At 46.7% G+C, this 16,031-nt stretch overlaps 2 protein-coding genes across 10 annotated transcripts in view; one reads left to right on the forward strand and one right to left on the reverse strand.

Moving 5' to 3' along the window:
* Ggact (gamma-glutamylamine cyclotransferase) overlaps positions 1–4,337 on the forward strand; it is a 23,567-nt gene extending 19,230 nt beyond the window's left edge. For all 8 annotated transcript variants that reach the window (XM_050150363.1, XM_050150360.1, XM_050150364.1 and 5 more), the window contains one exon: positions 2,701–4,337. In XM_050150363.1, coding sequence (XP_050006320.1) covers positions 2,714–3,163 — 450 coding nt within the window. In that variant the 5' untranslated portion in view covers positions 2,701–2,713 and the 3' untranslated portion in view covers positions 3,164–4,337. The remainder of the gene's footprint in view (positions 1–2,700) is intronic.
* A 272-nt stretch (positions 4,338–4,609) lies between these two features.
* Pcca (propionyl-CoA carboxylase subunit alpha) overlaps positions 4,610–16,031 on the reverse strand; it is a 272,275-nt gene continuing 260,853 nt past the window's right edge. For both annotated transcript variants that reach the window (XM_050150358.1, XM_050150359.1), the window contains exons 23-24: positions 6,486–6,563; positions 4,610–4,817 (exon numbers count right to left, since the gene is read on the reverse strand). In XM_050150358.1, coding sequence (XP_050006315.1) covers positions 4,749–4,817; positions 6,486–6,563 — 147 coding nt within the window. In that variant the 3' untranslated portion in view covers positions 4,610–4,748. The remainder of the gene's footprint in view (positions 4,818–6,485; positions 6,564–16,031) is intronic.

Here is a 16,031-nt window from a genome sequence, read left to right on the forward strand (position 1 = left end):
TTTGGTATGTGCTGGCAATTAATTCTGATCTTTCACTGTTTTGTCCAGATGACCTGTTGTGGTGGTGGTTTGATGAGAATGGCCTCCCAGAGACTCATACATTTCAATGTTTGGTCCCTACTTGGGGGAACTATTTGGGGAAAGATTAGGAGGTATGTCCTTGTTGGAGGAAGCCTGTCACTGGAGGTGGGACTTTGAGGTTTCAAAAGCCCATGTCAGACTCCCTTTCTGCCTCCAACCTGTGGATAAGATGTAAATTCTCAGCTACTATTCCAGCCAGTGCCATACCTACCTGCCTGCCACCAGGTTCCCCACAATGATGATCTTGAACTAACTCTGAAACTAAACCCCTAGTTAAATGCCTTCTTTTATAAACTGTCTTGGCCATGGTGTTTCTTCACAGCAATAGAATAGTAACTAAAATGCCTGTCTATTAGATTATTTCAATATAGCAATTTTTCTATTAATGGGTTCATATTAATCTGTGTCTTTAAATCCCACTAGTAGAAATGAAATTTTATGAAATTAGGCACCCCAGAATTTGGTGCATTTATATATTTAGGATGGTAATGTCATCTTAGCTGTTTCTTGATAAGAATGAAGCGTTCCTCTTTCTCTCCTCTGCTTAGTGTGTTGTGGCAGTATTAGGATAATGGCACACGCTTGCTTTCAGGTCTAATCTGATGGGAGCACTTTTGTCCATCCTCTAACTCAGTACCTATCTTTAAAACTTGAGTTGTTTCTTGATCCATTCAGTTAGCTTGTCTTTTGATTGAGGCATTCATAAAGTTACTATTAAATCATGTGTGGTATTGCAGTCATTGTGTTATTTTGTGTTGTTTTGTTCTCATTGGTAATCTGTGTTTTAATAATAGTCACTTTGCATTTCTTAGACTTGCTCCTGTGTTTGCATTTTCAAGCCATATTTTACACAGAGGTCAGTGTCCCAGATTTAAGGGAATGTTAGTTTTACATGGTGTTGAAATAGGAGCGGCAGGGCTGCGTCCCTGGCACCCGGCCGCCCGCATGGCTAGCTTATGCCCAGAAATAATTACACGGAAACTGTATTCTTTCAAACACTGCCTGGCCCGGCTAGTTCCAGCTTCTTATTGGCAAGCTCTTACATATTGTTCTAACCCATTTCTAATATTCTGTGTAGCCCACGAGCTGGCTTACCAGGGAGGATCTTAACCTGCGTCTGTCTGGAGTGGGAGAACCATGGCGACTCCTCTCAGCTTCTTTTTCCCAGCATCCTGTTCTGTCTACTCCGCCTACCTAATTTTCTGTCCTATGAGGGCCGAGGCAGTTTCTTTATTAGTAAGAAATCACTCCCACATCAACATGGAGCCAAGGTTGCTGTTGTGAGTAATCATGAATTGCCTTTGCCTTCTAAGACAGTGGTTCTCAGATATTTACACTGTGATTCATGATAGTAGCAATGAAATAATTTTATGGTTGGGGGTCACCACACAACATGAGGAACTGTATTTAAAGGGTCACAGCGTTAGGAAGGTTGAGAACCACTGTTCTAAGACTTTGAGAAGGAAAGCTATGGGCCCACAGGTTTTGCTGGGTCTTAAGTTTCAGGACCAGAATGTAACGAGTTCCTGAGACCTTGGTTTCCCCCAGAATCTGGGATCCAGGTTCTTATTTATTCATAATATTTGCTGTGTGGACTTCAAAGCTAATGATGTAAGAAAGTGGCGAGCCTTCAGGAGTTGGTCCCTGACTGGGCTGTTCCTGTCTGACAACTTCTCAGCTGAACACCTTCTTGCAGTCAGTAGTGACAGTGTGTGGCTGATCTCACCTGGGATCTCAGTGCCACCAAGGTGCAGGGGTCCAGGGTAGCTGCTCATCCAGGCATGCATGCTTTCACAAGTCACCAAAGCAGCCTGGCCAACGTCCTTTTCTGGTGGTAACTTGGCTTCCACTAGGTGGGGCGGGGCCTGTGTTCTGAAACAGACCGGTGTCATAGAGACCTGAGTGAGCCACTCGTGATCCCAAGTCAATGGAAGAAAGGCGTTCTTTTCTATTCCAGCCCCACCTGACATGTTCAGGGGCTGCCTGCCTATCATATGCGGGCTGTGCTTGAGATCTTTGTAAGACCTGGATCAGTCTCCCTGATGGTACAGAGTGGCTGACATGCCTGCTCTTCCTTCCTTAGCATTGCTATGGGTGCTGTTTGCCAGATGTAATCTTCTAATACCAGCTAGTCAGAATGCTGAGGCAGGAGGATCACTTGAGCTCCAAGTGCTTAAAAACACATGGAAGAATTCCCTGCCAGACACACATCATGGTGCTTAGTGAGTATTCCTCTAAGTCACACCCTAGCTCAGATTTTGTGTCACCAGATAGCCTTGGGCTGACATTGAGCTTGCTATGCCATGCCAGCCTGGAACTCAGAGATCTACCTGAGGTAAAGGTGTGTGCCACACCATACCTTGCCCCCAGCCCAGATTTTTGAAGTCGGTAATATTTGCTCCTCTTTCTAGGTTCAGGATTGCAAACTCCAGGATAGGCTGGCCTAATGCCTCTTTCGGTTCTTTTAAATAACTAGAGAAAGCATTTCATGACACAGGCACCTTACCCAGGAAGCTGGCTTCTCTTCCCTACAGGCAGTGAATGTAGTGGTGCTGCTGTAAGTCCATGAGGGAGCTCCTCATCCACTGACACAGTGCCTGCTTGCTCTCTCCTTCTTAGTGCCTACAGCTAGATGGCTCACGTCTTCGTGTACGGCACCCTGAAACGAGGCCAACCCAACCACAAAGTGATGCTGGACCAGTCACATGGCTCAGCAGCCTTCCAAGGCCGGGGCTGCACACTTGATTCCTTCCCATTGGTGATCGCCGGCGAGCACAACATACCATGGCTGTTACACCTGCCGGGCAAGGGCCACTGTGTGGCAGGTGAGATCTACAAGGTGGATGAACAGATGCTGAGCTTCCTGGATGACTTCGAAGGCTGCCCCAGCATGTACCAGCGCAGGGCCCTGCAGGTGCAGGTGCTTGAGTGGGAGGGTGCCGATGACCCTGGGGACAGGCTCCAGTGCTTTGTGTACAGTACAGCCACCTATCCACCTGAGTGGCTGCATCTCCCCTACCATAAAAACTATGATTCTGAGGGCCCGCACGGGCTGCGCTACAATCCCCGGGAAAGCAGGTGAGGGGCCCAGTGGCTGCCTGGCTCAACATCTGTCTATAAAACACGTTGACAAAAGGTCTTTGACACAAATTTTGCAAATGCTCTAATCCGATGTTACTATTGCTTGCTATTCAAGGGAGATTTTGGGCTTGCAGCTAGCTACTAGATGAGAGACACTCTGGGATGAAGTCCCCTAAATGTCAGTTACAGGGCACCTGGTACTCCTTTTTGGCTTTGCTTTGCTTCAAAGATGGCATCTCCTGTGACTAGAGACCCGGCTGCAGTTGAATCTCAGAAACTGAATGTATTGATTCCCACATACGCAATCTAGAAGGAAGTGGTGGGAAAATACCCTCAAGAGAAGCACCTGGACTGTGTACTCCATCACACACAAACTATTAAAACAGCCGTTAAGATAGAAGTATGTTGTTTGGTCCTTTTTATGTACTTACTTGATAGAAGGTGAAGTCAGGAGTAGTGACTTGCTGGGAGACAGCTGAGCCCTCAGACTTTATATTGTTGATGGGTGCCTAGCTCTCGGCAGCCTTGCCCATCTCTACCACCTGAAGGTGCAGGCTTTGGGGGTAGGCCTTTCAGAAGAACCAACACATTAGTAATTTGTTCCTCAGGCCCTGACAGAAGGCTTTGCTCCCAAATACAAACAACACTTAATGTTGGGAAGCCACGAAGTACCAATTACCTCCACCTCCATCTGATAATCTGTCAGCACACGATTCTGCTGCTGCCTCCTAGTGAAGTAGAAAATGGATTCCAAGAATTGCAGAAGGAAATGCAGCTGCTGGCTGAGCACCCTGGCACTCTGCGAAGAGCTCACTCGCCCTCTTCAACAACTGCACAGAAACACAACTGTTATTTTTAGCCCCTTTTCCTTAATTGGAAACTTGCTTCACAAAACAGAAAGGCCAAGATGGGTAGCAGCCTGGACCACAACATTGAAGGGGAGGCATCCTAACCATGGAGAGAGGGAAAGGGACCTGGACAGCATGCTTGTCATTGGATCAGCGCGGGCAGCACCCTCTGTCAGTCCACAGACCCCAAGATGGTGATCCAGCTCTTCAGTCATCCATGGACCCACACAGAAGGGGGCGTCCAGACCCTTCATCTGTGCTACCTGGTCTGAGGAAGTCATGAGTAATGAGCCCCAGGAATCCGTCCTGAATGATGGAAGAAGGGAGGTAATCAGATTACAAAATTGGAAGCAGAACTGGGATTTATATAAATTTTTAAAGGATCATAAGGAAATGCTGGTATTTACAACCAATTGGCACAGCCTGTCGCCTCTGTGCATATTGTCTTCATTCAGAAAAAAGGGCAAACTAATATTTAGACAAGTGCTTGGTTTTATTGATTTAATTTTGACACTAGGAAATCTCAGCAGAAGTACAAATCATATGTACAAGTATTTATATCAATAAAAATTTCCATTGGTGATTTTTGGCAGAATGTCAGTTTTGCCTCTTCTGAGGAATAAATATGTGTAGAACCTGCTGCACAGGAGAGCTCCTGCAAACGCTTGAACAAATTGAGGGTTAGAGAATAATAGAAATGCTAATTAAAGCCGTGATGACTGAAAGGCTAGAAATACTTCATTCCAGCTCCACGAGCAGATCTCCTTCGCCAACTGTGTCTCCAGCTTTGCAATGCACCGACTTCACCTGGAATTAAAATGGTTGGGGAAGAATGAGGACGCGAAGACCACCTGCTTACATGTGTCCGTGTAAGGGGACCAGAGTGTGGGAGTGTCCTACAGAAGCCTATGCTCCATGCCTCCTCCTGTCACTCAGCCCAGGTGATCCTGAGAGGACCAGGCCACAGCGTCCTCAGTCCTGAGATGTCCATGCTGGTGACTGACGCTTCCCATCCCAGCTTCATCCTAGGGTTTTGAGACTAGGGTGTGTATTTGGTGTCATGGTAAAAACAACTATGCCACAATCCAAACAGGTACGAATTAAAAGGAGAGATCTCTTAGCCTGACCCTTTCCCTCCTTTTGAAAGAAAGAAATCAGTAGCCCACTTCAGTTGAGTGGCATTCTTCTGATTTCTGCTGAACATAAAATCCTGCCTTGCTTCTCTAGATTTGTGTAGGCAGAAGACTGGAGTGCATAAGAGGTCCTCGTTTTCTTCCTTGGAAATGGTTGCTTAAGCCATAAACTAAAAGTGGGTTTGACCTAACTGGCCATATTGGAGATTAAGCAAATAAAAATGCCAGGAATTGTCCAGGCTGCAGCACAGGCCTGTGCCCTGTCCCTCCACCGTGAGCAGAAAAGACAGGCTCTTCTCTGAAACTTGAGCAGCCCAGAGTGTAAATACTCAAAGGCCTCACTGGGCAGATCTCTCTGGAGTGAAACGGATGGTGACATGTTTAATGATGGCACGTTGATTAGGCTGTAGTAGTAGATTCACATTGTGGCTCTATTTGCACCCTAAATCTTTTCTCAGAGGAAAAAAATGATATTTGGGGGAGCTTATGATTTAACTGCCACCACTCAGTTTAGAAAGGATTGTTCGACCTGCAGATCCTTTGTACACGTCTAAGCCTATAGACACTGTGTGGCTCTCTTAACCTGCAGGGGACCTTGTTATCCCCCTGAGGAGCAGGTAGAATAATTGGAGGCCTTCTTCTGAGAATCCATCTCATTGCCTTCTGGGATAACAGACCACCAGACAGACAGGAGCTGAGTGACGCAGACCTGGTGGTAACTGGCATCTCTCTCTGAACCCAATGTTCCAAAGTGTTGCAGGCCTCTGACTTGATGTAGATTCTTCCAAACCCAAGCGCCCTTTGGGAAAGCGGCTCTTCTGAATGACCACATCTCTTCAGTCACAGGAAGGACAGCAAAACCACTGCTTTCTCCAGGACTTTTCTGTTTCCTTCAAGCTTCGCTCTTAACTCTCTCTCTTTTTCTCCCTGAATCATCAAGCCTGTCATGTGTACATGGGGCTTCAGCTCCTCCATCTACAACTGAATTGTTCCCTTCAAGGGGAAATTATCTTGAGTTACATTAATTTTTGCAATCTGTAAAACCATTTCCTGCTGTGTCACCTAAGTCTCAGATAACTGACTGCCTCCGAGACAGATGTAAGCATTAAAAATTAAAAACCCCTTCATCTGAAAGACATTAATGTGGAGAACAATTGTGCTTTGACTGCCTGAACGTAACACATAGACCCCCTTCCTGCCTCTCCAGGAGGCAGAGACACACCGACAGAGCAGAGCTCCCGAGTCCTGCCCAGGTGTCCTCCCCAGAAAAGGGCCAGCTAGCAGAGATGGCCGCGCCCGTGTGTCACAGCTAGAGCAGGCCAGGAGGGGCTTGGGAACATACCTTGCCCATCTTCCCAGCTGCCATACTGTTCTGCATTTTCATGGCTTCAATCACACAGATTTCCTGACCTTCTGCTACCTGGAAAATTGGTTAAAAGTAGGTATTATAAGAACATTGTAATTTTGTAGTAACATTCAAAAGTGAAGCCATTCAATTCTTTATCAAATGTGCTGGTTGGTTCATGGAGACACCAGCGACTTCTGATGGCTCCCACTGTAGTACGTGAGGAGACAGTAGAGAAAGGCCACGCAGTGTGTTGTCAAGTTCTCCTTAGAAAAGTCTGTACAGGAAGACATGAGTGCAGCTTATGGGGTCTTCCCCAGGGCCCTAGGAGTCTGCCACAGATTCTGCAAAACCAGTGTTTCTCCCCCTTCCAGCCATGTCTGCAGCAGGCAGATACCTAAGGACCAAGGGACTCATTAGTGCCTGTCTGGGTTTGCAGGACCAGGAGTATGACTATAGAAGGGTAAAGCTTTCTTTACAGGGTGACAGAAAAAGTTCTGCAGCTGACTGGTGATTACAGCTATGCATGAGCATCACCAGCCACTTGTCTGCCTTACAGCAATGACCCGTACCACATGGAAATCAGAATTCAGCAGTCTCTTACCAAAAGGTGCATGCTTGCCTCTCTGCAGGGAGCTGAAGATAACAACCTAGCATAAGGGCCAACAAACTGCTGTCCATCTACAAGATGTGCAAGTACTAACATTGAGGTGGCTTCTCCAGCTACACCCAGTCCTTGCGAGAAGGCCTGAGTGCGCCGCAGGTGCTTGTTCAAGCCCGTGTTGTGATGCTTGGCTTTCCAGTGCCTATGAGGGAGATCCAGACTGAGCAGGCACATACCCACAGGAGTCAGCTGTGACTAAAAGCCATGATACTGACTCCCTTTTCTCTGGCCTTAATGATTAAGCACCAAGGATCTGGGTCAGGAGTTCCTTCTCTGCCTGGTGGAGAAGGGTCTCGTGCTCTGTGAAGTAGGCTGAAGGCTCCACAGAGCGCCTCTGGGTATGCTGGCTGGGGCTCCTGGACAGCCACAGTACTGTGTCTATGCTGGCCAATGCCGCAGAAGGACCTGGAGAATGTTCTTTCCTGCCATCCCCAAATGATCTCCAAGTCCCCTCCTGGCTCCCTGTGTGGCACAAGCTGTCTTGCTGGCAGTGTGAGCACTGAAGCCCTGTGCGTTCTTTCCTCTGCTGTTCAGGTGGTGGGCTGTGTTTTTCTGGCACGGGAATATAGGAAGAAAGGAGATGCCAAGACTTTGGTGCTGGCACGGAGGAGAGGCACTGCTGACAAGCAGGCTTAGCACAGCGCTCACTGCCGCTTTTGATTCATTTCACCTGGCATCTGCAGTGCAGGCACAGAGAAGCAGCACCTCCACAGGGCTGTTCTTCAAAATGTGGGGGACAGGAGAAGGCAGCGCCAAGATGACGCAGATACCCCGGCCGGAGGTGTCAGAACAGCGATTCCTTCATACCATCTTGTTGGAGCCATTTCTCTCCTCAAAGGCGGGTAGGAGGTCAAGAAAGTCAGGAGAAGGGCAGGTGTCACCGAGCCACACAGCAACAGAGCTGAGAGCTTATCCAGCAGCCAGGCTGAAATAAATGTCCCTGACCCTGACCTGCAGGGGACAGCACAGATGGCTCCTTAGGACACCTTGAAATTCTGTCCAAAAATTGGGAACTGAATCTCTACCTCTAGGCTCTGGTCACTGTTTCCTGTCAGATGGACAAGTCTTTACCATGGGTATTTACGTGGTAACCTGCCCTGGCTTCCTCTGTGAGCAGCGGAGCCCAGGGTTGGCTTAGTCTCCTCACCCCATCCCATCAGCTTCCTCATGGATGGGCTTCCTCACTCTGCTCCGCCAGCATCTGTGTTACCTGTCATTGCTCATTTCCTCTTGTCACACTGCTCCAGGTCGGCTGGCCAGACACAAGCAGTGCCCTGAGCCTTCCTCAGCGCGCGCGCACACACATACATACACACACACACACACACACACACTGTCCTTACAGTCTTCTTACAGAAGCCTGGAGGTCTCCAGTGGTCATGGTCAGGGGCCAGGAATACCCACAGAGAACATTAAGGGACAGCTTCACCAGACCACAGCTCCCTCCCCACCAGATCAGGCTAGAGCCTGGGGGCCAGTTCAGGATGCCTTGCCACCACCACAAGACCAGGTCCCAAACTGTTAATGTGATCAGCATGAGAAGTCTCAAAGCTGATGTGGCTGCCCAGCCCAGGCTGCAGAGCTGGTAATGTGATGAGAAGAAGGGAGCCTGCCTGTTGCCTTACACAGTCCAGCAGCAGCTCAGACCTGGGTCCTCACCCCATGTACTTCCTCTCAATGCTTCTCCCAGCATCATTTAGCGATGAGCAGAAACCCACGTCTTCAGCCTCTAGCTTGCTTTTTGTCCTTTCAGCCATGTTTAGAGACAGCTGTAGGAAAATGTCCCTTGGTGCCTTACAAAACCATGATGGGTTTGGTCCAACTGGATCATGCTATACACATGCATGCAAAAGCTATGCAAACTTGGTCTAATTTCAACTTATTTCATCCCTTGGAAATCAATGAGTACAAGCACCGGGCTGTGACTATCACTGCTCCCGGCCCGGCTCCAGTTCCCACCGAGAGGAAGCCTTCCTGCCTGTGCTGACCACACCACACGCAGCACTTCTGGACCACTGGCAGGCCGAGCTGGGCAGTCCTCATCACAGGACTGCAGCCGGGCTAGCCCTGCAGCATGGCTGCACACACACTTCTCTAACACTCTGGGAATCATCCGTAAAGACTTAGTGATTGTGACAGGTGTATCCAGAGTGGGGCTTACTAAATGGTCACAAGCCTCGCAAGTCCTCCCGATGAATGCAGTCGGCCTGATGTACTTTTCTGCTGTCTAATTGGTGCAAAGTTTGGAGACCTGAATTCCATGTCTTTCATCCGGCTTATTGCATCCTCTCCTCTGACACAGGGTCAAGGTTCACATTCGAATCAGATTATTAGAGCAGCCCTCATTAAGTGGGAGCTAGGCTTGCCCCAAATGAGTGGGCTTGTGAGAGAACTCGGCCCATTTACTCAGCAGATTTTCACATGTTTAGGGGCTCGAATGTCACCCAGCATCGCTCTGTGCTGAAGAGTTTCAGACATCTCCAGCTGATGATTAATTGTGAGTGATGGGAAATAAAATCCAGCGAAGCCAGCTGCTTGCCATGGTCGGCAAAATGACTCTAATGGAGAGAGGCTGCCAATTTTCCAGTTTTACTGGCAAGTCTTCCAAGTGTAATTAAGGGAAGTTATAAATGATATGGAAATCTATCAAGTTCCATTTATTTTCAGAGGACTCCTTTCCCAGGGGACTTTTATCTTGAAGCTTATAGTATGCTTTGTTGTGCTAATGATTTAAGCCACATCTTGGTTCTGATTAAAGCCCCCAATCTCCTTCTACCAAGACCCTTCACTCCTTTCACAAAGATTAAAAGATACAGAACCTTCTCCAGCACATGGCCCCTCTCAGAAAACACTCTCTGACTGGGACCTGCATGGTCATGTATCATTCGAACTGCAGACTGCCATCACCCCTAAGAAAGCTCAAAGAAAGCACAGGGTGGGGATGAGAAAGAGGGATCTCTGCCAAACATAAAAGGAAACCCCTCAAAGTGGAGCCTCGAAAGCTGTGCTTGAGAACAGACGTTCATCAGAAGGTGCTGGAGCCCTAATGTTATTTGATTTGGAATAAAGGCATGAAAATGATGGCAGAGGCCTAAAATTGGAGCCGTAAAGGATGACTGCACAGTGCTCCATTTCTCAATTTCATCCTTCAGAGCCACAAAATGGGGGTGATAACAGTGGCTGGATGAGCTTTGCAGTGACAGCTGTGGTCTTCCCACACAAGGGAGGCCCTTCTAATGGGCTGAGGTCTGTCTGCAACAGACAGGGAGGAACAAAACAAGGTTCCCTATTAAGGGTGCACAGTCATATTTCTGAGGGAGAAAATCACTATGGAGTCGAGTTTCCTTTAAGATGGCCCCTACCCTCTTTTGTCATCCAAACCCAAGGCTGTGTTAAAAGTGCTATTGCTTAAAATGCAGGCCGGAGGATGCAAATGGCGTCGAGTTTGTCCCCACCCTCCCCCCAGAAGCCCACTCTCTAGCAACTGTAAAGAATGCAGAGGAAACTGTGCCAGTGGCATATGGCTTTCTACTGTGCTAAACATTCATACAAAAGACAGGTTCATCAGTCATTGGAGTATCTGGATAAAAAATTAGCTCCTGATGGATGGTATTTTGAGCTTACCTGCTGCTAGTACATTACCAGAGAAACACGGGTTTTGAAGCCCGCATGACATTAGAAACTGCAGACCATGAAACACGACACATGCAGCAGCACATAATGCACGGCAGATTATACAAAATAATAAATAAGCTATTTAAACCCTCTGCCTAAAATTGGGCCCGCTGCAAGGAACCCCGGGTCACTTGTACGCAGGCCAATTAACGCGCAGCATCTGCTGTATAGAAGCAGGGCACGAATCACTTCCGAATGATTCCGGCAATTAAAAGAAAACTGTTTCCTGCCTGTTCAGACAGCAACTGTTTCCCTGCAAGAGTGAGCACCAAAGCGGTGCGCAGCTGAAAAACTCAGGCCCCTTTTGGGGAAGAGGCATGGGGGATGGGAGGGGTGAACCTTTATGGAAAAAGAGCCTTCTTTTGTTGTTCTGTGTTCTGTGTTTTTCTGCCAAGTGAGACAGAAGGCTCTGAGGGCTTATGGGCCCACTGCAGTCTCCCCTTCTGCTGTACTGGTCCCCCGAAAACTAGGGATCCACATCCACCCTCCTGACTGTACCAAACAAGTGAAAACCCTCCATTCCACGTTGGAAGGCTTACCACCGAACACAGGTGTGTAATCCATTAAGTCTCTGGGATCCGAAGAAGCAGCCTGGATTCACTGAAAGGTGCCTAGAATTTGATTATTCCAACTTCCTTTTCCTGAGCTACGAATATGGGCTGCTAACTAGGACCTGATCTTTCCAGGAGGAAGAATGCTTGCCTCGTGGAAAGACAGGGAGATGGGACCCCAGGAGATTGCCTTATCTGAGCAAGGAGGGGACTCTCTCAAATTACAAAGAGAACAGGCAGTGGACAGAACTGTCAACCCTCTCTCAGTCTGAAGGGGAAAGGACAGGAAGAGACCACATGTTCAGCGTGCCTGAGGGCGCTGGGACTCAAGCCTGTGGTGTCTGCATGGCGTTGCCCCCGGCTTTGCCCTCAGACCCCTGAGAACTGTGCAGTGGGAGTGTGGGGCGGGGGGGGGGGTGCTCAGGAAGGAATCCAGATTGTGGCCAATGTAAATGAAGTCCAGGTTTTGTAAAAGTTCTTTAAAATGAAGAAAAACATGACTCCCTACTGCCCTCTAACTTAGCTCATACTGACAGCCAACGCCTGTAGTTACAAAGAGAAAAAGTTGAAACTGGCATGTTTTACAACCCTGCAAGAGGCCATCTGATATGCTACCCCTGTGAATTCAGTGGGTTGTTGTAAAGGACTGATATATGCTGACTTTTCTTTCTGTGTGTGTGTGTGTGTGTGTGTGTGTGCGCGCGTGTGCGTGCGTGTGTGTTCAAATGAAAAAAGGTGTGTTGACTCCTAGTTAAGGTTGAGAATGGTCATCCTTAAGAACACTACGAAGGTAACAGGCACTCTCCTCCCCATTCCTTGAAAAACAAACTCATTGCCAAGCCTGCACAAGACTTTTAATCAGACTGACCATCAAAACATTTTTATCTGATGCTAATAATTCGCATTACCTTAAACTATAAAAAATAAAAAAATCTGAATGTTAGCCACAACAAAAACTATCCCTGAATATTTCAAAAGAACTGCTCTGTGGAAAAATGTCTGAAAGCCAAGCCGAGGAAGATGGGCAGGAGCTGGATTGGAGAGGGGTCACGGGGCAACTCCATGGTGTGCACATTTTATTGCTAGGAAAATCTGAAGTAAATGCAGCTAAGGTGAGCAGAAAGCACAGGATGCTTGGGAGATGATTCTCCTAACTTTCTGTATGCTTCATGATTTAGAGGCTTAAAAGTGTTCCTGCGTGTGTGATTCCGTGCGTGTGCTGGGGAATACAGTCTGCAGTTTGGGTGCAAAACTGGCTTCTCCTCAAATTGCTTAAACAGTCACTGCTATAAAATATGTAAATTAATTATTGCCATCATTTTCTGATTGTAAATCAGGGCATGCCTGGCTCATCTGCCAGAGAAAGGCAGTAATGAATGCTGGGCTGCAAGAGGCACCGGTGTGCAATGCCAGACACACAGGTATCCAGACCCAACCTAACCCTCCTCATCTAAGATGACTAAATGCTGGTTCTCTGAGCAGCGAACATGAAGTCTCTTGCCAAGTCCATGCGCTCCCTTCCCGGATTAGCTACAGGCTCAACTGCACGAGCTCTGGAGACAACAGGAAGGTCTGCAGGGGGGCACCTGTGTCCGTGGTCGCGCCCCTGCCAGGAGCCTTCCCCAGAGAAGCTCACAGAAGGAAGAACACACTGGTGGAACTGGGTGACATCATTTCTGCTTTCATTTTCTGCCCAAATCATTATTCAAGAAAGCAACAGTCCCGAACCCCACCCGCCTTTCTGCTCAATGTCAGTCTCGGACCCTGTGCAGGGGCCTCATCTTGGAGCTGACTTGCAAACGTGAACAGGCTTGGGGGACAAGAAAGCAGAAATGGGCACTTCCGGCACAGTTTTATCTCTTGATGCTGCAAACTTCTAAGATAGAGATGTAAGACTGTCTTCTAGGTTTTGTTTTCCTAATTTTCTGATGCAGTGAGGGGAATTCTTTCTGATGCAAACTTTAGGTGGGTGCTGAATCTGAATATAGCTTGAAAAAATCTTAATTAAAATCAATGTTTAAAAAATCTTATCTTGGGTTGGCTCTTTTGTTAGCTTTTTTTTTTTTTTTTGGTCTAATTTCAAAAGTCTAACAAAACAAATACCCTCATAAGAACTTTATTTTATTCTTTAAAGACAAAGGGAAAAAATTCTTGCAACAAATGTAGCAAACTTAGCCCAGACATGTACAGCACCAACATGCTCAAGGAACTTACTTTAAATATTTTTGTTAAACATAAAAGATTTTTAAAAATCAAGTAATAATACCATTTCGTAAAGGAAGTATTGGAAGTGTATAATCATATGGATAAAAATCTTATCAGTGGAAAGGGGGCATTTTTTCCAAATAGAAATGAAGGTCACTGTAAAAATATTTCTGAAAGGCAAACAAGTCATTCTCTCAGTTGTCTTCTGAATTAAATTTATGATTTGTTTGCAACTTACTGTCCACTAACATCCCTTCTACGCAATAAAGGCCCCACTCTACTATCTGTGTGTGGCTGCTACATCTAACATTAATAGATCGAAGCATTAGGAATTCTTGTCATGTGGATCCTAAGGGAACATTTTGAATAAAATTCAACTCCAGTGTTTAGGACAAGGGAAGTATTTCAAATGAAGCAGTTCTCAGACTTTCCTAGAGTGTTTATCTCTTCTATACAACCACCCAAATCCTTCTCTTTCTGGTTTTAAAATAGTCTTCAAATTGTTTAGTTTTCAAAAACTAGCTGAGATTTGTTACTTAGAATTTTACAAAATCTTATCAAAAGGTCAGTAAACTGAATAAAAATGCAAAACAAAACAAGAATGTTTGCCTAACCTTAGCCGTGTTCCCTGAAAGCACCCAGAAATAATCGGTTTTTTCCATCTTCTCGCCACTGGTAAACTGGAGCTTCCCTGCTTAACTGCTTACCCCGCCCTTAGTTATTTTCACTGCAAAACTGAGGTTACAAGCATTTCTTTTAAAAGCAGCTTCACTAAATTTTCTACCTTGAGTCCCAGGTGAGGTCCTTGCGTGTAACTACAAGGCTCAACCAGAGGTTCTGGGAGGGGCTGGCATACTCTTCACCCTGTATCGAGCTTCAGGATTTATGGTTCAGGACCCTATTCACAAAAAAAGCAACTCCTGCTTTATTACACAGACTATGAGCCAAAGAAAGGGATTAAAACGGCTTGTATGTTACACCTGGCCAGCCAGGTACACACAGACACAGCATTTGTAAAGAAGGTGAAGCCCAGGAATTCCAGCTTCAAGAGCCCATACAGCAGGCCCTGGTCTCTGCAGAAACATTCTGCAGTCACTCAGCAATATCCACACTGAACGGGAGGCAGGTACTTTTAATCTGATAGCTCCCTGTGAAGCAAGACTAGCTTCAGACTGTTCCATCTTGCTGATTGCCTGGCTTTCCCAACGTGCTGACCACAGAGTGGAAAGTCATGCCGGGAGAACAACCATATTTGTGAGAAGGCAAGAAGTCTGAACTTGCGCTGCCTGGCTTGGAATCGCTCTACTTACTGCCAGCTAAGCAGTCACGGTGGGCAAATGCAGGAGGCCAGGATGGCAGCCTCCAAGGCCAGAGCTGAGCCCTCCTCCTCTCTGCCCATCTTGGACTCAGGTGTCAGAAACCTCGGACTGAAGGTAAACACTTCTTATGAGGGTGGAGGAGCACAAATGTGATTTTCTAATTAAAGCCACACAATTAAGATTGGCAAGCTCGGGCTGGCAGTATATAGACTGGGTAGCTTCCAGAAAAACAAAAACAAACAAACAAGAAAGAAAGAAAACCCTGCAGGGTAGAGGGAACCAAAAGAACCTTCACAGTTCACTAACCTCCACATTTCGACACGGAGAAGATTTCACTGGCTACTCTGATAATGCAGTGTGAAAGTTTGTGATTGTTAATGCCAAGACCAAAGAAGAGCCTGCTTCAACCCCAACCCTGCAGGAAAATGAGGAAACTGCCCCACAACTCATCCATCAATCTCTAGTTTTTACGCCTCTCCTAGGCCTGACACTGATATCAGGAGTCTTCTTGGCTGCTCTTGTGGGAACATCCAGGCCTTCGAATGAGTGCAGCAGCTCAGGGCTGCCTGGCCCTTTGTGTTCAACAACACTGGTGTCTCCCCTTCGTCACCAGGGAGAGCCGTCCTTAAGTCAGTTTCCCAGATCCATGTCAATTTGGGAACTAATCATTTAATACAACCAAACTTGATTGCTTTTAACTCTATTTTTCTAGAAGCCAATGTCAACTCCATGGGGTTTTCTCAATATTAACATGATACTTTATCTGTATGAATAAAGAAATCAGGTGCCATCTTAACATGATCACTACAGAAAATTAAGTAAATTCCAATGGCTTCACTCAGATACAAAATAGAATTAGCATACAGCCCGTGAAAGTCTACACGTGTGGCTGCTATTTTGCTGCACGGAAGTAAAAGCACAAGTACTTAAGGGCCTCTTGAAATCTCCCAGGTACATCTTAAGTCGTTGTTCACTTTTGCTGCTAAGCTGCTGATTTTTAAGAAAATGATGCATCCTGTACATTTGTTCACAGCAAGTGATGAGGCCGAGCAGATGAATTCCTCATGGACCTGTCTAATCCAGAGAGGGCCGGGGAAGGAGTAGCAATTTGAAATGAAATGCATCTGTA

This window comes from Alexandromys fortis, unplaced genomic scaffold (assembly GCF_014885135.2).
Source record: "Alexandromys fortis isolate MF-2015 unplaced genomic scaffold, M_Fortis_MF-2015_v1.1 scaffold_66, whole genome shotgun sequence".
Lineage (NCBI taxonomy): Eukaryota > Metazoa > Chordata > Mammalia > Rodentia > Cricetidae > Alexandromys > Alexandromys fortis.